We start from the raw sequence: 27,071 nt of genomic DNA on the forward strand, positions 1-27,071 counted from the left end.
AAAGAAGAGAGAAGACTCAAATAACAAAAATTAGAAATGAAAAAGGCAATATTACAACTGATTCATCTGAAATACAAGGAATCATTCGAGACTACTATAAACAACTATACGCCAACAAATTTCAAAATCTGGAGGTAATGGATAAATTTCTGGACACACACAAGCTCCCAAAACTGAACCATGAAGACGTAGAAAATTTGAACAGACCAATAACAATAAAGGAGATTGAAGCTGTTATCAGAAGGCTCCCAACAAAGAAAAGCCCAGGACCAGATGGATTCACAGCAGAATTTTACCAAACATTCAAAGAGGAATTGACACCGATTCTTTACAAACTATTCCAAAAGATTGAAACAGACGCAAATCTCCCAAACTCATTCTATGAAGCAAACATCATCCTGATACCAAAACCAGGTAAAGATATAACCAAAAAAGAAAACTACAGGCCTATATCCTTGATGAATATAGATGCAAAAATCCTCACTAAAATACTAGCAAACAGAATACAGCAACACATACGGAAAATTATTCATCACGATCAAGTGGGATTCATCCCAGGGATGCAAGGTTGGTTCAACATACGCAAATCAATAAATGTGATACACCATATTAATAAACTCAAACACAAGGACCATATGATCATCTCTATAGATGCTGAAAAAGCATTTGATAAAGTTCAGCACTCATTCATGACAAAGACCCTCTATAAGTTAGGTACAGAGGAAAAGTATCTCAACATAATTAAAGACATATATGCCAAACCCACTGCCAATATCATCCTGAATGGGGAAAAGCTGAAAGCTTTTCCTTTAAGAACAGGCACTAGACAAGGATGCCCACTCTCACCACTCCTATTCAACATAGTGTTGGAAGTACTAGCCAGAGCAATCAGAGAAGAGAAGGAAATAAAGGGCATCCAGATTGGAAAAGATGAAGTCAAACTGTCCCTGTTTGCAGATGACATGATCCTATATATCGAACAGCCTAAAACCTCTACAAAAAAACTGTTGGAATTGATAAATGATTTCAGCACAGTAGCAGGATACAAAATCAACACACAAAAATCAGTAGCATTTCTTTTCTCCAATAGTGAACATGCAGAACGAGAAATCAAGAAAGCCTGCCCATTTACAATAGCCACCAAAAAAATAAAATACTTAGGAATTGAGTTAACCAAGGAGGTGAAAAATCTCTATAATGAGAACTACAAACCACTGCTGAGAGAAATTAGAGAGGATACAAGAAGATGGAAAGATATCCCATGCTCTTGGATTGGAAGAATCAACATAGTGAAAACGTCCATACTACCCAAAGTGATATACAAATTCAATGCAATCCCCATCAAAATTCCAAAGACATTTTTCTCAGAAATGGAAAGAACTATCCAGACATTTATATGGAATAATAAAAGACCACACATAGCCAAAGCAATGCTGAGCAAAAAAAATAAAGTTGGAGGCATAACACTACCTGACTATAAGCTATACTACAAAGCTAGAATAACCAAAACAGTATGGTACTGGCATAAAAACAGACACACTGATCAATGGAATAGAATAGAGAATCCAGAAATCAACCCACACACTTACTGCCATCTGATCTTTGACAAAGGCACCAAGCCTATTCACTGGGGAAGGGAGTGCCTCTTCAGCAAATGGTGCTGGGATAACTGGATATCCATATGCAGGAGAATGATATTAGACCCATACCTCTCACCATATACTAAAATCAACTCAAAATGGATTAAGGATTTAAATATACACCCTGAAACAATAAAACTTCTTAAAGAAAACATAGGAGAAACACTTCAGGAACTAGGACTGGACACAGACTTCATGAATACGACCCCAAAAGCACGGGCAACCAAAGGAAAAATAAACAAATGGGATTATATCAAACTAAAAGCTTCTGCACAGCAAAAGAAACAATTAACAGAGTTAAAAGACAACCAACACAGTGGGAGAAAATATTTGCAAAATATACATCTGACAAAGGATTAATATCCAGAATATATAAGGAACTCAAACAACTTTACAAGAAAAAAACAAGCAACCCAATTAAAAAATGGGCAAAAGAGCTAAGTAGGCATTTCTCTAAGGAAGATATACAAATGGCCAACAGACATATGAAAAAATGCTCAACATCACTCAGCATCCGGGAAATGCAAATCAAAACCACACTGAGATACCATCTAACCCCAGTTAGGATGGCTAAAATCCAAAAGACTCTGAACGATAAATGCTGGCGAGGTTGCGGAGAAAAAGGAACTCTCATACATTGTTGGTGGGACTGCAAAATGGTGCAGCCTCTATGGAAAATGGTATGGAGGTTCCTCAAACAATTGCAGATAGATCTACCATATGACCCAGCTATCCCACTGTTGGGAATATACCCAGAGGAATGGAAATCATCAAGTCGAAGGTATACCTGTTCCCCAATGTTCATCGCAGCACTCTTTACAATAGCCAAGAATTGGAACCAGCCCAAATGTCCATCATCAGATGAGTGGATACGGAAAATGTGGTATATCTACACAATGGAATACTACTCAGCTATAAAGACGAATGAAATACTGCCATTTGCAACAACATGGATGGACCTTGAGAGAATTATATTAAGTGAAACGAGTCAGGCACAGAAAGAGAAATACCACATGTTCTCACTTATTGGTGGGAGCTAAAAATTAATATATAAATTCACACACACACACACACACAAAAATAAACCGGGGGGGGGGAGAAGATATAACAACCACACTTACTTGAAGTTGATACGACAAGCAAACAGAGGGGACATTGGTGGGGGGCAGAAGGGGAGGGAAGAGGGAGGGAGGTTTTGGTGATGGGCAACAATAATCAGCCACAATGTATATCGACAAAATAAAATTTAAAATAAATAAATAAATAAATAAAAAGAGTTTGGAACAAGTCCAAACTCTAAAGATCCTGAAAAGTCCCCAAACCTGGACCTTTGAAGAGTGACTTCACCAAACCTAGGGAATTTCCAACTCTAAATCTGGTTCTTTAATTAGAGCAGCTTTTGGCTTTAGATAAAGCCCTCATCTACAAACTGAAGGGTGATGTGGGATCTGAATGTACTAGAAGCTTCGTGTACAGCAGCTCTGCAGGGTCTTGTCACACCCCTGCTGCTGAGGGAAAGGACACTGGAGCAGAACTCTGAGGCAGCTCTGTGAATTCAGGTTGTAGGAACAGGTCTAGTCCAGGATCTGTCCTTTCACAATAAGCAGGTGAGTCCAGGTCAGAGGCACAGGTTGCTATCCTTCTCTTTAATTTGATTAAAATCCAATGCTATGAACAGAAACATGTCCTAGTCCATTGCACACTAAACACTGCAACTTTTCTTTGGTGACATTTTCTCCTCTGGGTATCAGACACGATTTGACTTGATGTTTGATGATGGCTCGTGTGCAGATGTAACTGGGCCCTCCTCAAAGATAAGTGGACATGCTTGCCCCATCCTGACAGCAAAGGACAGTGTGGTTCCAGGAAAGAGCCATGACAGTGTTTCCCTTAAGCCAAATTAAATCAAATACTGGTGCCAGGCCTACAGTAAAATATTATTCTGTTCTACTTTTCATACTGTCTGATCTAGTCCCTTAGCAACAGGATTGCAGCTAGACAAAAGGCAGTTGTTCAAATAATTATATGCCCCATGTGAAGAGGCTAATCGTTTTAGTCTTGAAGTGTCAGTGATTCATAATCTGACTTTCGGTTTTGATTTGTATTCTCACTGAAAACGTGGAGAAGGGTCTGGCTCTGTCTGGCAGCTGACAGCACTGGGGCTGGTTGACGGTGTGGCATCGCCCTCTGGTGGCCTCCAGAGCAGTGCAGACGTGCTTGCAGCGAGGAGCGGGAGAATGATCCAGGCCTCCTCCACCTGGGCAGCTCTGGTGAGGAGGGACTGGACCCTCCCAGAAATGAAGTGGTCACTGGGGCTGACCTACCACAACTCCATGCAGCCCACCCGTCTCTCTGGTGCTGGCCTGCCCAACCCACCGCAGCACAGTCTGTAAGTGATCAGATACACCAGATGCGGTCCGCAGGCCCAGCTTCTCAGCTGTCTCCTCTGGGTGCAGTACAGTGCGTGCCTGGCACATGTCAATAAATATTTGTTGAATGAAGGGATGAAACTGGGGATGGAGAAGATTCCTAATTAAATTCCAACTTTCCAGTTAAGTGTTTTTACTGAAACACAATGGGTCATTTTAGGTAGCCAAGAAATAGCTCCAATGGCTTTTAAAAGGTTTCATTCTATGTCTGACTTGAAGCAGCCAAACTCCTTCACCGTGTTCAAACATATGATTCACAAAAGAGAATGTTTTTAAATATCAGGAACTAAGGATATGTTTTCAAACTAAACGCCTCACCTCAAGATAAGACTGCAGGCCTGAAGGCGAATGCTTGGGTCCATCATGGAGGCTCATACAAGTAGCTCCCGAATGTCAGTGGATCAGAGGGTGTCACTGGCAGCCTTTGAGAAGCCCTTGCATACCTAGGGGCAAGGCTTTTTCCTTTTCCTAGTTAACTGTATAATCACATTATTCTGATCATTGTTCTAACTTGTATAAGGCTTGAGTCCATAAATCTTCCCCCTTCCTAGCACCCCCTGGAGGAACATCGGGATATCCAGACATGAGCTACCACTAATCCTGTTAGCATATTTTTATTCTTTAAGTCACAGGGGAAAGTCCTCAGGGAGAAAAACTATCTAAAAAACACTGCAGATTTCATAAACTCAAAGAAGCCCCTTGGAGGATGACCCGTGACACTGCAGAAGCTTCTCTGGGGGAAACAGTAGCTTCTCTGGATTAATCAAGGCAGGTCTGCCTCCCTAGCTTGCAGCCATCAGTGTCCTCTTTGTGCTCTCACCAAATGGATTTCCATCTCGGGGACAGAGCCCCCTCCCACAGTCACCACCTTCACCTGGCTCAACATGAACAAACAACGCTTAAGCATGTTGACTGGACTATGACCCTACCCTGAAATAACCCAGAAACTTGGCACCGTGTTGATTGGTGGGGGGAAGGGGACTCACTAGACTCAAAGCTCCTCAAGAGCAGACCCAGCCCCTCAAGAGCAGATCTTGGAGAGCTCTCAGGTTCTACCCCAGGGTGGTCAGGAAAAGCCTATTAGCTGATTTCTTCCTTTGGTCTTCTGCTTTCTATGCCAAACTATACCTGAAATGCAAATGCAGCTTTGGACCATGGACTTTGGTCATCCCATTAACTTAACAGAGTGCCAATATGCACTAGGCCCTGTGCCAGCTGCTGGGGACACAGAGATGAGGGAAAGTCCTTGGCTTCAAGGAGTGGGGGGTGAGTAGCAAGGCGGGGAATGAGAAGCATGCAAGGAGCTAGGTCCTGAATCCCACAAAGCGTCATGTGCCATGAAAGACATCAGGGCACATGTGGGGCCGAGTGGTGGAGTTGGGGATGAAGGGCTCAAGGAAGGTGGGAGAAGAGACAAGGAAGGCTTCAAAGAGGCGGTGACACTTGAGCTAGGCCAGAGAGATGAGAGGGTCAGCACCAGATGACCTGAGCCTCTGAGTGCATGCTGGGGTCACGAGGGCAGAGGTGACAGTCAGTCTCCATGTTTGCCCTCTACTCCCCTTCTGCCAATCTGACATTAATGGAGCAAGTAATCTGGGGACCTGAATACAAAAGGAGAAATACAAAGGGACTCAGAAAGCTTAAGTGGGTGAAAGATGGAGGGTCCAAATACCCTTCAGAGGAGCCAGAGAATCAGTGAGGAGCAGGAGGAAAGGTGGGCAAGAAGTCAGCACAATGGTCTGCATAGCAGTAAAGAAAACTTGAAAAAGCCGCCTACGGGTCTACTGTGTATATACACATATGCATGTGCGTATATAGTCTTCCTCCAAGGTATGGCACATGAGTCAGGTAAATTATTGTGGCATCTGAGGCGCTCCGGGCTAGAGTGCTCTCTGCAGATGTGGTCACCTCATTAAAAGGAGGACACTGGAGGGAACAATAATCCTAAGAAAGGAAGTACGGCTGAGTGCTCGCCGGGACTGTGCCTGATGTGATCAGATCCATGAGGCCCTGCCATGAGAGGATGGCTCGGAGCTTTAAGAGGTCACTGGGCCCAGTAGCCACCACTCTCCAGGCACACATTTGCTGTGGCCGCTGCTTCACATGCTTTGCACGTTGATCCAATCCCATCCCTGCTCTAACCCAATGTGTTGGGTGCTATCACCTTCATCTTCTAATGAGGAAACAGACACTCAAGAGGGGGAGCAGCTTGGCCGAGGTCACCCAACCAGGAAAGGGCAGTGCCAGATGTGAGTGCAGCGTTGCCAGCTCCTGCAGACACACCCCATCTCCCCAGGCTAGGGGAAAGTCAGAGGGCACAGGCAGGCAGTACAGGTCCTTATAAACATTAAGCAGGCAAGCTGGGACACATCCTTGGAAGATCAAGCAGGGAAAGGTAGAGCATTTTGTGGGGATAAAGAAAGCATTGCCAAGAAGTGGTTTCCTGAGGATGCGCTTCACCTCTCTCAGTTGGCTGGAGCAGAACAGAGAGGCACTGAGGGGTCACTCCAACATCTGGGAGACAAACCTCCTACCTGGCTGCAGACAGCCATGAAGGGAGGGCCCCACAGCCATCACAGCCATCCTGAACTGCAAGCTGCCTGCCCTACCCCTCCCTACCTCCCAACTTTCCTGACAGTCTACACAGAGCCATCTGCTGGGCTCCCATTCATATGATCAAGAGTCCTAAGCCCTTGGGCATTCCCCACCCAGTTCAAGAGCTGTGTCTGAATTAAAAAGTGTGGCACAAAGACCAGGGCAGGTGAAACATACTATAGAAAACCTGTCAGTGGCTGCTTATGCAAGGGTGTCTCTGCGATGGAGTCAGTGATTCCTGACAATGTCAGGCTGAAGGAAAGAGGAAGGTGGGACTGAGACCCATTCTCGCCAGAAAGCACAGCCCTTGCTGAAAGTTGCTCAGACAAGATTCTAGAATGGGAGGTGGGAGGAGGGGAAGTATCCCCAGCAGGATGTGCATGAGGGGTGTGAAGAAGCCCCTGGAAATGGCAGAGCTGAGGCCATATGCTCATGGCACTTGCCAGGTGGGAAGGGCAGCTTTGGCACAGGTGCTCAGGCACATACCGACGACATGGTTCTGCTGACAACCACTTAGATGTGCACAGCCCCGCACTGCCCACAGCCTCACGATTGATCTGTGGGTAGGCTGGGGAGGGAGCATTATTCCACTTCATACGTGAGGTAGCTGGGGCCATATTTACCTGGTTTGTAAGCAGCACAGCTAGAACTTGAACCCAGATCTGCCAACTTGAAGCTCAGGGCCTCATCTACTAACCAGCAGCCATCCAAGAACATGCGTCCATTTGAGCTTTCAAATGCTGACTGATAGGCTGGACAGAGAAGACTTGTGTTCCAGAAAACCTCCAGTTGTCTTGGGAGCCCATTTTTGTATCTAAGAGAGCTGCACGTGGGCACTGACCAGTAAATGATGCATTCTGACGCCAAGGAGCTTTGTGCCCCCGGGAGGCACTTACCCCTTCCATGGGCGCTATGAGCAGGTCATACAGGGCACGGAGCGGAGGTTTGGCAAACGAGCTCTGCCTCCTGGGAAGAGAGGAGGTCCCATCCTTGATCGGTGACATTGTGTTACTGAATAAGCTTGTCATGCTTTGGCAGCTCCTGGGGAGAAAAGGGCCGCAGGATTAATCGGGCCCACATGGGCAACCAGGGACTCACCCACCTGCCTCTCCCAGCCATGCTCCCATGGTCAAGATTCCTCAGTAGTACCCCCACCAACCTCCCTCCTGGCTTCATCCCTCTTCTCTTTCTTTTCAGGTAATTTTCACACAACAGTGAGCACTGTCAGAAATTGCAGGGCAAACCAGCTGCACAATAGCTTACATTTCTATGGAGTTTTTCTACATAATCAAATGTCCCAAAGTGCTGTTCAAAGGACTTAATTACATCCTGTGTGGAGTGACTGTGTGCAGGCAAATGTGAGAACCATTAGGAATCAGTGATAGCCACCAAGCTATGAGGAGGACAGTGTCCCAATGCCAATTAATTTACTACGCAGGAGCCATGGACAAGACAAAGAGCATGTTGGCCCCCACCTTCGACTCAGATCAGCCACTGGGCAACCAGCTGAGCCCCTGCACAGGCTCTGTGGCAAGGCACTAAAGGCCGCTGGCCCACAAGCCTCACCAGGCACTACCTGCAGAGTGGGTCAGTTCAAGTGTGGCCACATGGTTTTGTTTTGCTTTTTAATTTCTGATGCAACATTTCAAGGCACAGTTTTGTTAATATAGACGTATTAATAAAGGACCCCAAGTTTCACACTCCCAACATGGGATGAGAACATTCATTGATTCATTCATTCACTCATTCATTCATTTAGAAAATGTTTCCTGAGCACCAGTTGTTTGCCAGGCACTGTCATAGTCTCTGGGGATCTACAGAGGACAAAATGCACAGGTGAGCAAGAGGGGAGGTAGCAGGCAGGGGAAACAAACCTGTTTCCAATGCAGGGACAAGGCTGCCTACTCATGACCTCTCAGAACCTGCCCCTTGGCCTGGCCAGTGTGGCCTTAGCAGCCATCTGGTAGTATTCTCTGCATGCCTACTGAAAAATCAGGGACCTCTTAACCTTGATGTAGATACCAGGCATAGTTTTGGACTTTCTGCTACATATTCTAGGACCAGTAAGGGCAGAGACCATGTTTTATGCCAGAGATACCACTGAGTTTCAGTAAGTACTCTGGGCTGTTGGTTGTGACAGCATCTTGATGGCTGCCTAAGAAAAAACAGAGGGCTGCTTTCCCTCCCGGGCCAGGACAGGACCTGTGACATCAAAAGAAATGATATGAAAGATCCATTTGTGTTTTCCAGGTATGGCTTCCACCCACTGGCCTTCTCCCACCCTTCTAAGTGATCTGTGCAATGTCCCACTTGACCTAAATTCTAGGGTCGTGCCAAGCCAAGTGCCGAGCACCCTCGGCCCCCCAGCCTACTGTCTGCAAGAGCAGATCAGAGCAGCAGGACTTCGGGGGCCTGGAGAGCCCACTCATGTCTGCTCCTTGGTCTTGCTCACTAAGGAAATGTGTAATTACAAGCGACTGGGGCCATGGCGTGCCTTTGCCATCAGAGTCAGTGAAGCACAGATAACCCTGGAGTGACACTCAGAGGCTCACTTAATTCCACAGAATACACTGCAAAGAGTAATTCTCCCCTGAAGGAGAGATTACCAAATTGCTCTCCAGAGGAGACGCTCTGGCATGACATGCAGTGTCTGTCATAGCACTGTTTGTTACTACACACATGCGTTCTCAGCAGACAGGGAGCACGACCCTAAAGAGCCTGCGCTGCCATCCAGACAGCATACAGCAGCAGTGGCAGGAGCACCCAGTGCCCTCTCCCCATGCACCTCGTGATTCACACCCTAAATGGTGACTACCTGAACTGTGGGCTCCAGTACCCCCATTTGAGGCACCTGAGTCTAATTAATCCAGCTGGGGGCATCCAGTGGGAGTGACGCATTCCCAGATGATGCTGTGACCACAGCTCCTCATGGTGACTGATGGAGATGCTCCACAAACCCCAAGTCCTTTGGTTCTGAACTAAACAATTCCTACTAAAGAAAAGACCCCAAGCTCCCCTCTGGGGAATAAGAGACCAAGACAGGGTCTCTTTCCAGCTGGCCCAAAGCATGGCTACATACGCCAAAATATCAGAACCAAACAGCCAGCCCACCTCACCCCTCCCTGATGAGCACAGGATGTCAGGCTGGGTGGGCCCTGGAGGCCTTGGCAGGGCACCCCTACTGACAATGCCAGCCACTGAAATGTGGTTTCTGGAAACAGCAGAAGGAAGTGCCATGGAAGGACTGGAGTCTGACTCCAGACACCGATTCAAAAGAGGAAAATGTCTGAAAGGAGGAGGTGAAAAAGGAACATCGTGGACAGACCTGCTAAGCTCAAATCCCAACCTTGGGTAAGTCACTCACCCTCTGGACCTGCTTTCTGCATCTGCAAAAAGGTGCAATGTTGTCTACAGGTAGGCAGTGTAAGGGTTGGAGAGGATGGCTGCAAAGCCTGCAGTCCAGGAGAGGCTTGGGAGTCTGAGCTGATGAGACAGGCCTGGGGCAGGCAGGTGGAGACCAGGCTGGGGGTGCAGAGCACAGCACTGGCAGTGCTGTCTTTATCAAAGGCCATGAAGTGCCAGAGGCATCTAAAGGGGCCAGTGGTACTAACCCATCCCACGCCCATCACTGCCCATGATGTGTCAGTACAGTGGGTCCACAGAGGGGCCAGGCAGTGGGGAAAGGGAACAGCTCCAACAGAGGTGGAGGGGCACCAAGGCACATGTCCCTGGTCTAGCTGCTGATCAGTTGAGCTGAAGGAAGGCTTTCTGGGAGAGCACCATTTGATCCCAGCCACAAGGGCTGATCTGGAGTTGCTGCCTGGTGGACAAGATGAAGGAACATAGGGAGAGGCACACTGTTGGGAAATGGAGACCAGGATGCTTGGGTAGTGAATGTGAGGGGCCTGTGGACAGGTCAGGGACGCAGGCTGGAGAAGTCAGTGGGCCAAGGGGGCCTGGATGTGGGCTCTGGGCTTATCCTATGGGGAAAGGCAGGCCCACCTACCTCTTTAAACAACTAGGCTTGCTTGATAGGGAAGCTTCTCTCCCTAGGCTACCAGTTCCTTCATGGGGGATGAACAGAGGGAGGCTACTTTTATCTACATCACTCCCTGAGAACTCTCCCCCTTGGCACCATAAGGGAAGCATGCCAAGGTCAGACCATATGCCACCCTTGCCCCAGGCCAACTTCAGTTGGGAACAGTCAGATATCTTTGTGGCAAACACTCAGCCATTCAAGGCACCTGTTTGATCTCCAGAAGTTTTCTGAGAAACCCTCTCTGGGCATCTGGGTATGTTTCCAAGAGATGCAGATTATTCAAGAACCAGACCCTGGTGGGTGGGCAGGGCACCCAAGCTGCCAGAGGAGATCTGAGCTCAATTGGGTCTCCCTGCCTGGCACCTGACCTTTCTCTAAGCTCTCCCCAAAGCTGTCAAACCTACCTGTGACCTCTCGACACTTGCTGACCTCTGTCCCCTAGATGCCATACCGAATGCTGGTTCGCAGCCTCTCACCCTCGCCCCTCTTGTGGACTGGCAGCTCACAGACCAACCATCTCTAGAGTAATAGTCATTGGGAACTGATGCCAGCTGGCTTAGGTGGGGTGGGCACACCTGGATCTGGCCACATGGTCTCTTGCCTGGTCAAGCAGGAAGCCTCCTGAGGACACCCCTCTAATCTGTGTTGCTGTTTAGTGGAGGGCACCTATTCCTAGAAGTATCCTTTTCAAAGTAAAAACAAAAGCCCAGAAATGGTCAGTTGGTGGTTAAAAACCAGAAAACAACAAACCAACCCACCTGAAACCATAATTTGAGGTCCAAATAAATGTACTGAAGACTCCCTCCACCCCCAGCAGGAGGCATTTGCTGTGCACCCCGTCCCCAGGCGGCACATCCCCACTGCCGCTACCACCATGGCTCTGCCCTCCTGCTCACTCCCTTCTTTAGCAGGTGGCAGCTGCCTCCGGTTTCTCCACACCGGGGGACCCAGCACCTCGCTCTGCTGCCACAGCAGCAGCCTGTAGCTGGTCCCCACTGGACAGCCATCCCAGGAGTGACAGGCCCAGGGGCAGAGTATGGGGGGAGGTGGCAGGGAGGAAACTGAGGCCAAGAGCAAGTGACGGCCCCTTGGATCCTGGGAGCCCTCCAGAGTGCAGGCATGGGGAGGGTTTGGGGCTGGGTCTCAGAGGCCAGGACATAGCCAGGACAAGGCCCCTCTGTGACCACACTCGTAGGCCCCAAGATTTCTTCAGCCCTGCCATCACTGGGGCCACAGGCACACTCCCTTTCCCATGTAGCTTCAGTTCTTACTGCAACACTGACAGTTACCTAGTGCAGCTATTTTACTGGGGCACATGTGCCTAGAGATCTGCATGAAGATATATTCATAATAATTCAAAACAGCAAAGCAGTCAGCTCCTTAGCCCTGGGCCTGAATGTTTACAGATGAGGTGAGTGGACCACCAGGCTGCCTAAACACATCACCAACTGCTATGTGACTCTGCCAAGGCATATCACTTTCCTATTCTCTTTTTTTCCTTGCTTATAAAATGAAGGGTTGGGCTAAAGTTCTTGAAGGTCTCTTCTAGTTTAAAGAAATGAAAAATCTATTCAGTCCAGGCAAGCCCTCAACCCCCCTGCTGAGTGTCTGCAGTGCCGTGGCCTGGAGCTCTGCAGCCCTTCCTGTGTCCACCCCATGTGAGTGTCAGACACAGGCAGTCAGGGTGCAGGCACAGCTTTCAAGTGCTATAATGTGTCCAGGAGAGTTGGCACGGCACATACATGCTCCTGTGGTGAAGTTCAGTTTAGGGCCTCAGAGTCACAGCTAGATGGCAGAGGGTCCCCTGAGCTCTGAGCGCCCAGCCAGCAGACTGCTCACAGCAGCTGACAGGTGTGAACTAAGGCACACCGTCCTCCTTCCTGCACTGTCACAATGACCTGGTGCTTCCATGGCTCTGTGTAAGAATGACAAGGGAGCAGAGCAGGGGATACTCAACAGCAGCACCTTGGGTACTGGACTGCTTTGATTTCTGCAGAGCCTTTCACCCTGCTGACTTCTCTGTGTCTCAGCTCTCTGGACTAAGACTAGAGAGCAGTGCTTTCCACTTACTAGAATAGGAGCTGTGAAGGAGGGTGGAACCATGCTTCACATGTGGCAGGAAGGTGAGCCGCAGCACTAGGAATGGGCATTCCTATTGCCCATTTAGGAACACAGCCCAGAGGAGATGATATGCACTCCTCCTGCCAGCCCTGCCAGGCTTGCCACCTCTGTCTCACCTTCTCAGGGCCCATAAGGTAGGGTTGCTCTTCCTTTACAGATGAGGAGTCGAGGATCACAGAAGGCAAGACACCTGCACAAGGCCACCAGGCAGGGCAGGGATCAGGCCTCCCACTTGGTAGGGGAGGGTTTTTTGCTGCACTCTCCCGGCCACAGCCACTGGGTCCATGAAGGTGGTACAGGTAGCACCATCTGGGGGCTGCTCACAGATTCACAGCTGCACCACTGGGACTCCAGCAGGTGGCACTGGCTCACTCTCCTCCTGGCCTGTTCATTTACTTATTGCAGGGACAGGGCTGACAGCCTAGCTCTTGGCAGAGGATTTTCTCACATTGCACTGTCTTTATTAGCTCATACCTCTGAAGATGTTTATTAATCTATTTCTGGAGAAACAGTCATTTTCTCTGTGGCATGGCAGTCTGTGTGGTGGCAGGAAAAGGAGAGGGACTAAGCACATATCCAGGGAGAGGTAAGCCACTGCTTGGCCTCTGCACGTACAAAATGCAGAGCTACAAGACAGAATGTGAAGAGCCACTGACGGGGGTAGAGGCACTGGGGGTGTGGTTTATGTCTTTGAGCTGATGACCAACACTAGCCAGTCTGGGCTGCATGTGCTGCTCATGAATCTCCCCTTTGGGGATGAAGAGATCTACTCCTAAGGCAGGAGAGGATTTGTAACTGCAGAAGACATCATATTACCCAGGCCAGGCCTGGGAGAAGCGCCCACCTGCCAAGGTGTGCAGCAGCTCCCCTGGCTTCCCTTTAAAGAGGGGAGTCAGTTCATGGGTGCACACAGAAGTGTAAGCACCTCCCATCCCATCTCTCTCTCTCTCTCTCTCTCTCTCTTTCTCGCTTCACATTCAAAGATGGAGAACAGCTAAATGAACTGATTGCTTCGGGCCGCTGGGACAGGCTCCTCCTCTGAGGAGCCAGCAGGCCCTGCATTCTGCCGGGCAGGTTCTCACCTCACCCTGCTCTGCTCGGCCACCCCGACCTGGCTATCCAGGCAGCGATTCTGCAGCTTTCTGGCTTGAGGAGCCAGGTGTCCCCACATGTGGAACAGTACTGCCTCCTAGGCAGGGAAGTGTCAGATGCAAACAGGGAAATAGGGGCTCAATTCTCCCTCAGGTGAGACTAAGGAATGGGTTCCTGCTCAAGCTTGAAGACTACAGGGATGGATGGAGCTGGCCTGACTCAGATTCTGTCCCACCTGTCTCTGCAGTGGGTCTGACCAGGTGGCATGGAAGGAGGAGCCAGTAAACCAGAGCTTGGGGCAGTCTCGAAGACTCCTGAGGGGCCAGAGCTCTGTACCAGTAGACCGGCTGGTCTCCTATGCACACATGAACCCAGAGTCAGATAGTCCTGAAAGGGAGGGACAGGCTCTTTTAGATGTGAACAAGAATCTTGGTCTGGAAAGGGGACAGATAGGATGGGTGCCACTTCAGGAAAACACAAAGGGGCAATCTGATGAAGGGAAGGCTTTGCTCCTCATGGAACTGTGGAGAAATGATAGCGCTCACTCACTCTCAACACGTGCTTACTGAGCACCTCCTAGGTGGCTGGCCCTGGACAAGCTGCAAGGGAGGCATTAGTGAACAGGGAGATTTGGTCCTTGCCCTCCTGGAGTTCACGATCTAATGAGGACCAAGCAGGGCCTGAGAGCTGCTGTGCACATGTGTGCTTGTTTGTGGGCATGTGGTCTTAATGCTCCAATGAGGGCTGCAGAGCCAGGGACTTCTTGGAGCGTCTTCTCCTTTCCACCTCTTCCCTGTGTCCTACCCTCCTGTTCCTCTAGGGTTCAATTCCCCACCAGGCACTAACTGTCTAGACACAGGGCCAGGAACACTTCCCCCGGGGCACATGCAGCCATGACATCTTTAGATGTCTGACCTGGAGAGGAGAGAAGGGAACTAACTGATATGGGGCATCTTCTAGGGTGGACCAGAGCTGGGCCATGACATGTGTATGTTATTCAAATCCTCTTGTGCCCTCGGGCCACCTCCACCGTAAGCATCTCCCTAAGGCAGTGACATGAAGGACAGGACATGACATGAGGGACAGGAGCCTGCAGCCTCAGGGCCTCTGATCTCTGGGAAGCCCCAGGCCTTGTGCTGTGTGACATCAGGCCCTGAACCTCATCTAGAGTGCGCCCTCTTCCCCAGGACAATGCACAGAGCACCAGTTTCCAGGTCCATTGGTGAGCAGGACCCTGCCCCCAGATGAACTTTGTGTAGGGGGCAGGGAGGAGAAAAGGCCACTTCTTTGGTAGTGGTGGCTCATTCAATGTGTGGCTGCCTTTTTTCAGCCCTGCCATTTCTCCTCTGCTCAGACACATGCTCCTCACCTTCTCGGGATGTCTTTATCTCGCATTTCCATTTTCCAGGTCCTCTGTGCTGCAGTCAGGCTGCCCTGGAGGCAATCCTGCCTCTGCTCCTCACTTGCTCACTCGCTCACTCAGGCAAGCCCCTCAGCCTCTCTGGGTTGGGGCTCCCTGCTTCACAGGAAGGACAGCTCTTGGGAGAGCATCTGGCAGTGAGTGTAGCTCCTGCTCTATTGGGATTGTGCTGCCTACTAAATCATTTTGTTCCTTTCTCCCTCACCTTAGCCCTGACTGGGATGCTCACAAATCCTCTCTGAGGCTCTGAAATCTGAGCTGCAACTTCTGAGGGGTGGGAGCTGGCCTGAGATTTGAACCTGGGTTTTAAGGTACCAATGGAAAAATTAATTGGTAAATCCATTATATTCAAGTAGCCAGAGATGCCTCAATTCAATTTTAAAAAAGGATTCTGATACCATTCAGTGACTCTCCTCCATGAACATCCTCACACAAAAGGTTGTCTCTTCTGGGAGATGAACTTGTCCAATGCTTATTCAATAAGCCGTTGGCACTTTCTGCCTCTCACCTCCTTAATTACCAAGTGCCTGGCTCCTTCCTTGGGAGAAGGGCTCAGGCAGGGACCCTGCTCTTTAAGGCTCCTCTCAAGTCCAGGGATGATTCTGGAGCTGCTCTTGGACTCTCCTGGGCATAATGGGTCCATGGTGGGTTCCTGGCCTAGGTTAAGGGCTGTGGCACATGCCTCCACCAAGAGGGCCTGGACCTGCCCTTCCACAGATACCATGGCTACAGTGGATGGTGTCCAGCCTCTGCTTACTCGGATGCTTTGCTATGGCCATCTGCTCTTTGCCATAATATGCAGGAGGCTCCATAGCCAAGCCTGGAGATAGTCACCTTGGAAGTACCTGATGCCCAGGCCAGCACTGCACAGGCTTTTCCTGCTGACTACAGGTCTAGGCCTCAGGTCAGGACAGAGGCCCGAGTCAGGCAGTCAGTGGGGGTGGGCTTATTGTGTGCTCAGGGTTGGAGAGAAGAAAAGACAATCCTTTGTGTGGCAGCCTTCCCAGCTGATGCATGCCAGCAATACAGCAAACCCCCTTTCCAAAGACTCTGCATCCTTAGGAAGTTTGCAAGTCTGAGCTTGTTTCCCCTAAACAAACTTGTGGGGTCTCACTCTCCAGTTCACAAAGAACCTCCAGAGATGGATTAGTCAGAGGTGTCCAAAGACAGAATGTACTGTCTTAGTGGGTGGTAAGCTCCCTGTCACTGGAGGAATTCAAGCAAAGGCTGGTGATCACTTGACAGGGGAGTTAGATGAGCAGAGGCCACGAGCACTGTCTTTGGAGTCTGAGAGACCTGGATCTCAGTACTGGCTCTGTTTCTTTCTAGCTGTAAGACCCTGGGCAACCAACTGAACCTCTTTGAGCCTCTGTGTCATAACAGTACACCTCATGGCTGTTGGAGGGATGAAGATTACACATGTAAAGCACTTAGCATGGCACTGGGTGCTTGCTGAGTAATCCACAGATGCTCCCTGCTGTCATCATCATCTTTGCTGCTGTTGTTGTTATGGTTATTTAATGTCTGTCTCAATCCTCACCTTCCTCCCTCCCTTCTGTAAATGAGCAAGTACCTGCACCCACCTAACACTAGGCACCCTGGAGGATACAGAGAGAAATCAGACATGATCCGCCTTGGGCGAGTGCATAGCCAGAGAGGTGAGAGGACACAGACATATGTAACATATGCAAGGCAAGAGGCAGTGGCTCCCTATTCAAGAGCGAAAGTGCTGGGAATTTCAGAGAAGGGAGAAACTATTCCCAGTTAGGGCAACCCAAGATGGATTTGTGAAAGACGCTGTGTTTGAGATGGCACCTCAGGGGAAAGACCTTTTTGGCCATGTCCTTGTGCTTAAATGAAGGCCCTGAGGTGGGAAAGGGCAGGTCTGGGCTTCTTTTGGGTTAGGACAGAGGGTAAGGGGAGAATGTAATAAGAAGTAGGAAGGATGGCAGAGTGGGACAGTGAAGGACCTAAATACCAAACTCTGCCACTTCAACTTGACTCCACTGGGAGCCCCTGAGACTCCAAGGGAGAGAGTGACACAATCAAAACTGTGCTCCAGCCAGAGGGAAGGACAGCAAGTGACAACAGGCAGCAGCGGAGGGTATGGAGTCACACCCAGCAAGGGGCAAATCCCATCCCTGACCACTGACAAGTTGGGAGACTTGGGGCAATTAACCTCGCTGAGCACCAGCAACCTTTTGAGGCTGTTCCTAGGATTATATTAAACTACAATTTCATGAGAACAGTGAGTGCTCAAGGAACAGGGACGGCGATGGGAATAGACAGAAGGGATGGAGACCAGAAATGACAGTGGGTTGATCCTGCAGGTCTTAGCAGCAAATTGCATTTAGGGTGTGAGATTATGGGGGTGGAAGTGCTGTAAGGGGTGTGGGGAATGCAGAGAGAGGAGCAGGCCAGGCTTTAGTGCTCAGGGCCCCCTAGGAACTGCACTGGAGGGTGAGCTTCAGGCAAAGGCACAGCAGCCTTCTCAAACTTTAATTTTCATAAGAAACACCTGGGGGCTTTGTTAAACCACAGATTCTCATTCAGTAGGTGTGGGCAGGGCCAGGAGAAGGACCAGGGCCAAGGCCAGGATATCAGGTAGGAAGCTGACCTCCTTACTTTGACTGCTAAGAAAACTCAGAGTCCAATCTGTGTCCATCTCCAGCAGTGCTTAACAGTGTATGTTTTGAGTATAAACTTCACTCCTTCTCTTCTACCTTCATTTTCTATCTTGATTTTTTCATCCATTTATTTATTTTTATGTGATCTTCTGGTATTTGTATATGTTTTGATAAACTGTCAAATCATTTTTGGAACAAGAAAATAAGCAAAGAAACAAGTGGTAAAGAGGCGCATTAGGTACTGGTCACTATGCAGGTGGTGGGACGGGCTTCACTGGGATAGCCCTAACCCAGGGCCATGAAGTGATGCTGGTTTTCTGATAGCCTGGGCCTGGTTGGATGACATGGGATGAGCTCACTATGGTGGGCTGCTCAGCTTCTGTCAACCTGGTTGGAGAGAACACCCTCAACCCTCTCAGAAGGTGGAATGAAGTCTTCCAAAAAAAGGTTCTCAGCAGTTACCTGGAGACCACCCAAATGCTGGCTGAAGTCATCATCAAGGCCCCACAACCCTCCCAGGCCTGAGTCTTGGTCACAGGTATAGGTATGCCCCAAATCACCAACTTCTTACATTAGCCAGGGTGGGGGTACAGAGGGAGAGGTGGCTCAGGCCCTTGTAGCTATACACACCCCAGAGCATGGGTCCTTTCCAGGCACAATCACTTCCTAGGTCCTCAATCCGTGCATGTTTCTCCTAAACTTTGTGTAGGAGAAACGGAGAACCCTCAGAGAAAGGGGAGAGTGGTACCGCTCCTAGTGCCAGGGCAAAGTTCACCTACTCCCAAGTCCCTTGCTTCTCATTCCAGAGTTCTCTGGGAGCAAGTTCCTGATTGTTGTATCTCACCTTTAGGACCAAGTAATTGCAAACAATTATACACCAGACACACACACACACACACACACACACACACACAGAGACATACACACACAAACACATACACAAAAAGAAAAGAAACAAGTGATAAAAAAAAATATTACTTATAAAATTGTACCTTAAAATATATCGGCAAGCTTGAACTTAGAGGCAACCTGTGGGGACTCCTTTTGTATTCTGAATGAACTCATCACTACCTGATGGACCTGCTTCTACAGTGACTTCTGAGAGGTACTTCCGAATTTCATACCTGCACCTCGTTTGTGTTTGTGCTGCCTGGAGAGAAGCACAGAATGTGAGAGAGTATAGTGTGCAGGCACAGGAGGGATCTGTTGACCTGGTGAGTGGACAACACGTGGGGGAGCCTGGTGCCTTGAGGCACTGCATCAGGACAGGCAGGGGGGCCTAAGGAGGCTGGCTGTGCCTTCAGATGGAATGCCAGGACAGGGGCTCCCACTTGAGGTGGGGTGACTGGATCCAGCAGCTGGAGTGGCTGTCAGCAGGTAAGGCCCCTGCCTGAAGTAGGCACAGTGAGGTGGATATGGACAGGGGGTTGGTCCAGGTCAGAGATGTAGAGAACACTCAGCTCTTGTTGGGACCAGGAGTCACAGGGCCGCCAACAAAGAGCAGGCTATAGTTGATATCTGACTGGGTCATCACTCTGCAATTACTCAATCTTTCTGGAATCTGGTGGCCTGAGAGAGGTTGTAAGGAGAAGCAGCATCAAGCTATCCAATCAGGTTTCTGGGTGGATATTTGATCTTTTGGATCTTTTGAGCGGTTCACTCACCAACCCCCCAAAGAGCCTTTGGTGCCACAGATACCTCAGACTCAAGGTGGGGAGAGAAAGAAACTACTTGCTTCCCAGCAGGATCTATCTACTTATCGTGACATTTACTGCACCCTCATAACAACGCTTACCAGTAGGCGTTATCTCCCCTGCACAGCAGGAGCATAGAGAGGGACACAGGTGTGCACCAGTCCTAATTTACTGGCTGGGCTGCCCTTGTGGGGACAGTTCTCCTTCTCTCCAGTCCCTGATCTCACTTCGTCCTGCTGCCTCTCCCTTCCCTGCACCTTTAGGAAATCCTCCTATGCAGTCACACCTCATCCCCGCCTGCCTCCACTGCAGGCCAGGCTTTTGCTCAGGGATTTGGAGGGCAGGGCAGGCTCTGGGAATGCTCCCCACTCCCCACGGTCACAGTCTGACTCCTGCAGGGCTTCCTGCAGGGCTTCCCCTGTACCCCCTGACACAGCAGCCAGCTCTGGCTCCTCTGGAGCCCCCTCTACTCTGCCACTAGCTGCATACCCCATAACTTGCCTTTTAGGTCCCCTGCCCAGCAGACAGCCTCCTGGATGGGGAAACAACAAGGGGCTGAGCCCACAGGACCCACCCAATGCGACATACACACATCTGTGCCACACTAGACATGGGTGTGCAGACCACACTGTGGCCCGCCCACTCTCTCCTTGACCCTCTCTTTAGTCTCTTCTCTCCCAGGCCCTACAAGATGGGGATGCCTTTCTCCCCTTTGCAGGACCCCAGTCTTTGTGAGTGATTCTCTGGGAGGATCCCTGAGCAGGCAAGGATTCTCACTTGTGGATTCCCCACCCAGTCTTCTATAAGAGACTGGGAGTGTGTGGGGAGTACCAGGTGGAATGTGCAGAGACCTGCAGGCAGGCATGGGCCCTGCAGCAGCACCTCTCTTCAAAACGGTGAGACTTAACACTTTGTTCTCTGTTTTGGCTCTAGCCACTGATCTCTGGGAAACAGAAAAGACCCTCCCCGTGTTATGTCACACACACATCCATAACATGAATAATTAAAGACCTAGGATGCATGTTGCACTAGTGGTGGCAACAGGAGTCAGAATCTTTCTCTGGGATACTGGTCCTAATTGATCCTGGATGGGTGCACCTTTCACGCCCAGGCACTGCCCTAAGGCCTAGATCCAGGATGCAGTTAAAAGCCTGTCCTGTTCTTCCTCCTCTTTCCTGCAGCAAATGTGATCTGCTGACTACCTTGAGGTTCAGTCTCACACACATACACACCCCAACACACATACCACACCCCACACACACCACACACACATACATACCACACGCCACACACACCATACACATGCCACACCACACACCCCCCAACATACATGGCATACCACACATACATACATACACACATACACACAACCCCCCCACATACCCCCCCAAACCACACGCACACACACACACACACCCCACCCCCACAAGCTGGCCTCCCAGCCCTCAGCATACCTTCCAAAGCCCAGGGCTGCTGCTCTGCCCTCTGGCCCACAGCAGGTCAGGATGCTAGGGAAGGGAAGTGTCCTTGTTTTTCATTCACTAGTGGTGACTGCCCTGGGCTCAAAATGCAAATGTGTACTCTGCCAAAGTACACAGGCAAGAAGAAGTATAGTGGTTGCAGAGATCTCAAAAACAAAGGCAGAACAAAGACCAATTCCTGGAGTGGCAAGGGAGAAAAACTCTAAAGTCAAGTCTGCTTGACTTGCATTAGCTATGGCAATCTCATCACCAAATCAGTCTAGCAAACTGCCCAGGAACAAAGGTGCCAAGAAATCCATAAAATCACTGAGCTAGAGAGCCCCTGGAGAGGAGAGCTGGTGCTACTCCAGTGCACAGGGCCCTGCACACATGGCTGCTTCTACTTCACCTCGTGGGCTCCAGGGGACGAGTGCTCTGCAAGCCTGAATTACTAGCAGGAGTCTGCAGAAAAGCTACTTCTTAGCTGCTCTGCTCAGTGACAAGCCAGAATACCTCTAAGCCCAGACCCCTGGCCATGGAAGGGGCAGAGAGGGAAGCCTGGGACCCCAGAGCAGGCAGGGGACGTGGGAAGGCAGGGGCCAGCAGGGCAGCTGGGAGGCGTAACCTGAAATGTGGCTTTGGCACCTGCTTGTGGGCAGGTCTCCATCCTCCAAGTCTGTTTGTGCTGGTTGGCGGTAGGTGAGGCTGCAATGGCAGTATGCAAGGGCTCACACATTTTACCTAAGAAGGATACATTTGCCTCTGTAGTTCACTCAGCTACAGCTCTGCTCTCTTGTGGATGCAGGCCAGAGCCCCCTCTTCGTGGGCTTGTCAGGAAGGCAGCAGTGAACACACAGTGTTGCAAACTGTCCTGGGCCTTAAGGGCTCACTGCACTGAAGCTGAAGGAATGCAGCTGTTTCCCTCATCAGTCCATCCTCAGTAGCCTCTAAAAGGTCAGGATTGAAGCGTCTATAGAGACCTCTTCCAACTCCTTTCCTTTCCTGGGGATGGAACTGCAAGGGAGCTGGGTTCTAGTCCCCAGCACTGGGGCTAGTACTCAGCCTGTCTGGGGCACAGACTGCACTGTTTAAATGAACAAACTTATCCACAGTATTGTAATTATAGGACCTACCTCAGAGCTGCTCATCTTCTCATAATCAGCAACTCCACAAACCAAAATTCAGACCACCTCCATCCCAGGGTTGATAAGCTAGGCTCCCAGATATACCTGGCTTGCCCCCTTCTATCCATAGTGCCAGAGGGCCCAGGGGCTCCCAACTGCAATCAGGTCGGCCATGGATGCCTGATGGTCTGCCTTTGGCAGCTCTCTCACATGAAGGACGTGAAGTGGGATAGATAGAGGAAGGGTGGGTGAGGCTACAACCCAAGGCAGCTAACAGCTGCTGCACAGGCACATAGAAATTTCATCCTTCCAAAGTTTATCCATCCACGTTATCTTAAGAATTCAAGTTTAGCACTATTCTTCCTATTTGACTAAAGACAGTAGAAGGCCACCATGTGTACAGTGCCTTCTATGCATTAGAAGCCAGTCAGTGTGCTTTTATATATTAGCTACTTTAATTTCCACATTCAAAGAAACTTGCAGGGTAGAAAGCTTGTCCCCGTTCCAGAGATGAGGACACTGAGGCTGACAGGGGTGAAATCGCCTGCCCAGTGTCACACAGCTGGCAAGTGGTCAGGCCAGGGCCCGAGCTCCGAGCTCTTTGCACTCATTTACCACCACAAATCACACCACCTGGCAGCACTGAGAATCACCTGCCTCACAGGCCAAGAAGCTGGCACTGCAAGGACATGAGCCAGGCCCAATCCCATGCCTATTCATACCTGGTCTTGTCTCTACATGAAACCAAAAGCCACGAGGGACACCTGTGAAGGTAACAGAGCAGAAGGAACTGGGGTGAACCAGCCTAAAGTTCTGGCATCCTTTCAACCAAACTACTAGTTTCTACATCTCCGTCCTCTGGCTCCCTTCCCACTCAGCTCAGCCCTGGGGAAATAAACACAGTTTGTCACCTTGACAGCACAATAATGAGAGGAAACCAGGGCCTAGAGTAGGAACAGACAGGGCACACAATGCCCTGCACAGCAGGGCTGCCAAGCAGAGGCTGCCGCCCACCCAGTGCACAGTCACTTCCCTCCTGTGCTCTAGGGTCAATCAGTTGTCCTTCAGAGGTAGGCCCTCAGGCTGTGGCAGGGACCTACAGAGTCCTCGATGTCTTTTTGGAGAGGCTTATCAAAATGTGACTCCCAGGTTGTTGCCAGGAAACCAAATGACAGTAGGACAGGTGTCCCTCCACCCGACTGCCTGCCCCTGTTTTTCTGGACCCAGCTTGTATCTCTCCTGATCGAAAGATGAAGGGGTGTGCTGGCTTGGCAATCTCTACCCTGAGTCATCCTAAAGCCATTAATTAAGTTCTTTTTGGTCAGATGGGTGAGTCTGGGTCTGGAGGAGCTGACACCTGGGTCCAGTTTCCCTCCAACAGTGCTGGTATGTCCACCTTCCATAATCTCCCTGGATCTCAGGCCAGAAAGTCAGCACAGGTGCCTGGCCCCATGTTACCTGGAGAAGCTGGCAAAGAAGGATGTGGAGCTACTCTGTCTAGCTTTGCTTGGTGCTCGGGAAGTCAGCTCTGAGGCTACGTGAAGAAGCAGCCAACCATCCCCTGGGCCTCTCAACCAGTCAAAAGAGAATTGTCACATCAAGCTGTCACTGTTTTCTCACTTGAGCTTGAGGTGCTGCTGTGAAGCAGAAGCCCGGATGAGCATGTGGCCGTGGTAGACTCACACCCGCTTCTGCAAATGCCTGACATGAGCCAGAAGCCTAACCAGCTGGAAGGAGCATCTGCTGACATCATGTTATCTGTGCTAAAGCACCCTGCCCTGCACTGGGCCTTGGAAAAGGGCCCTACACGCACCTATTAAAGAGGTTATTACGGCGAACCATCCGCAGAAAGCCAGTGGGGTCTGTAACTGAGTTCAGCTTGTTGTTCATCTCTTCGATTTGCTGGTCCATGATGTCTCCAGCTTCACTCTCTGTCTCACTGCTGGCACAGGCTCTGCAGGAAGAATTGCAGAAAAAGCCAATGAGAGAAAAGAAGCGCTGAGCTATGGAAGTCAGCTCTGAGGTCCAGTGCCATTCTGCCACCCAACAAACCCCTAGTACTGATGCCTCCTGATGCCAGCATCACCCTGGTGTCTTTGAGGCCCTCTTTCTACATCTCTTTTTTCCAGTGCTTCTCAAGATGAACTCTGGTTGGTTGTCGCCCCCCACTTAGCTCTCTACAGGCAGGAGCTGTGCCTGAATAAGTAGTGTATTCCCAGTGTCTAGCACATGCACGACACACACTAGGTAACATGTTGTCTGTGATGTGCCGGCTGGGCATGCTTGCCAGAGTAAAGCTGTGATGAGCATAGCTGTGTGACAATCCCCCCAGCACCAGTTCCAGTCCAGTCCATTCTAGCAACAGTAACTAAACACCTATATTGTGCAGGCACCATGTGAGGCATGGAGGACACATAGCCTAAAATGACATTTTCCAGATGAGTAGACAAACAAGTTCACAAGTGGCTGCTATGCCAGGTAGAGTGGGCACTGTGTGAAATGTAGGCTTGAGAAACGCTGCTGATTGGTCTTATTTTCCAAGCTTAGCATGAGGATGTGACTGTTTTTGAATTAATAAATCATATTTCCCCTATGACATACTTTAACAGAACATCTCACAATGGGTTTTAAATAAACAGAAATACCCAGGAGTGCCTTGATACACCAGTGTGATTAAAATGACAAAAGGCTTATGAAATGTGAAAACCATGCACTGTGCCACAATGAGACAAAGATAGCCACAGCAGGGGTACAAGTGTCCACGGGAGTGCTGCCCACTGCACCTGACCTCCTCCAATCTACCCCACACCTCACACCCAATGGAAGCCCAGCAAAGGCATGTGTCTACGTCAAGTCCTTACCTTCCTTCGACATCAGGGTTACATTCAGCCTTTGTTGAGCTGCTGAAGGATATCTAGTCTACATGTAGCTCTCAGCCCACAGGACAACCTCTTTTACAGTTCCCTGCTGACTAAGTATCAGCGTAGATGAATGCAGGGTTCCAGGGTACTAGAGGCAGAAGACAGACTTGCAAGCCTCTCACTCGCTAGGCAAGTGGAACTCTGAAAAGGGGCAGACTTCCTGTCACTGAGAGGGAAGAAGTTTGTAGTATGGAGATTTGGGTTTAACACAAACATGACTGGTTTCAAACACTGTCACTGGTGATGCCTGTGACAGAGAAGGGTAATAAGCCTCTCACTGGGTCATTCTGGAGGCCAAAAGAGACACAGAATATAAAGCTGCTTGCTAAACTTAAATGCTCCATGTAAACACCAACCCTGGTGTTATTTTTAATTTTATGTCAACTTGATTGGGCCACAAGGTACCCAGATATTTGGCCAAACATTATCCTGGGTGTGTCTGTGAGGGTGTTTCTGGATGTGATTAACTTTTGAATAGGTAGACTGAGTGAAGTAGATTGCCCTCTCTAATGTGAGTGGGCCTCACCCTATCCACTGAAGACTTGAATAGAACAGAAAGGCAGAGTAAGAAAGAATTTGTGCTCTCTGCCCTGTCTTCAAGATGGGAAATTGGTCTTTTGCCTTCAGATTCACACTCAGACTGGAAATTACACTGTTGGCTCTTCTGGGTAACTAGCTTGCTGACTGCACATCCTGGGACTTCTCAGCCTCTATAATCATGTGAGCCAATTCCTTAAAATAAACCTTTTATCTTTTTATATAAGTAAATATATATATGTATACATAAACATATTCTATTTATATATGTTCAGTATATATAAATATATCTTATTTATATAAAGGTACTTCAAAAAGTATGTGGAAATACAGAATTAAAAGATAATATGAATCTTTCCATGAACTTTTTGAAGTACCTTCGTGTGTGTGTGTGTGTGTGTGTGTGTGTGTGTGTGTGTGTGTGTGTGTGTGTGTGTGTGTGTGTGTGTGTGTGTGTGTGTGTGTGTGTGTGTGTGTGTGTGTGTGTGTGTGTGTGTGTGTGTGTGTGTGTGTGTGTGTGTGTGTGTGTGTGTGTGTGTAGATCTTCTGTTGGTTCTGTTTCTCTGGAGAACCCAGACAAAAACACTTGGTATTTATCCCAGAGACACGCTGATGGCCAGTAAAGGCCTGGCCATTAGCCCTCAGTCTAGAACTGGCTCTTCAAACATAGCACAGTAAGTACCTGGCACAAGTAGATATGCAATGAGGAATTGCTGAGTGAATGAATGACCTATGCCAGAGGGCATTTTATAATGTGCAAAGTATTTTTACACAGATTTAATTTTATGTGTCTGACAACCCTGTGAGGTAGCTCTTATTATCTCCATCTTACATCTGAGGAGATTGAGGTTTGGAGAAGTCAAGTAACTTGGTCAAAAAGCATTAGGTGGCAGAGCCGGGTATCAGCCCAGCTTAGGACTGTGGCACTCACTGACCTCCTGCCTCTCCCCTTTAAGGCTCTAAGCTTCTCACAGGCTTCATTCTTCTCCCTGGGGTTTGAGTGGAAAAGGGAGGAGCTGAATACAGGAAGCAAGAGAAACCAGGAAACTTCTAGCATCTAAACAAATCGCCAGGGCTTCCATCATGCTGGAGAGTAGGGAAAGGGGTTTTATTCCTCTCACTGCCCCACGGATGTCAGCTAAACAGGCAAGCAGGTGAAGGTTTGAAGTGCTCCCTTGGGAGCTGAGGGCCCTTCACAGAGACCCTGGTAAATGTCATTCAACAAGCTCCTCTGTCCAGGGACACATTTATCATCTGAATGCGACTGCCTGCTTGGAGCTGAGAAATCTGCTTGTCATTCAGCGCTTTGCAAAGGGGAGAAGAATTGGCTGAGACTGGTCTCAGCCTCCATTATCTTGCAGTTGCTCTCGTG

At 49.3% G+C, this 27,071-nt stretch overlaps 1 protein-coding gene across 1 annotated transcript in view; it reads right to left on the reverse strand.

Annotated features, from left to right (window-relative positions):
* TTC28 (tetratricopeptide repeat domain 28) overlaps positions 1 to 27,071 on the reverse strand; it is a 703,516-nt gene that overhangs the window by 28,762 nt on the left and 647,683 nt on the right. Inside the window, exons 13-14 of the mRNA XM_063085699.1 lie at positions 24,055 to 24,195; positions 7,561 to 7,705 (exon numbers count right to left, since the gene is read on the reverse strand). Coding sequence (XP_062941769.1) covers positions 7,561 to 7,705; positions 24,055 to 24,195 — 286 coding nt within the window. The remainder of the gene's footprint in view (positions 1 to 7,560; positions 7,706 to 24,054; positions 24,196 to 27,071) is intronic.

Source organism: Cynocephalus volans, chromosome 2 (assembly GCF_027409185.1).
Source record: "Cynocephalus volans isolate mCynVol1 chromosome 2, mCynVol1.pri, whole genome shotgun sequence".
Classification (NCBI taxonomy): Eukaryota; Metazoa; Chordata; class Mammalia; order Dermoptera; family Cynocephalidae; genus Cynocephalus; species Cynocephalus volans.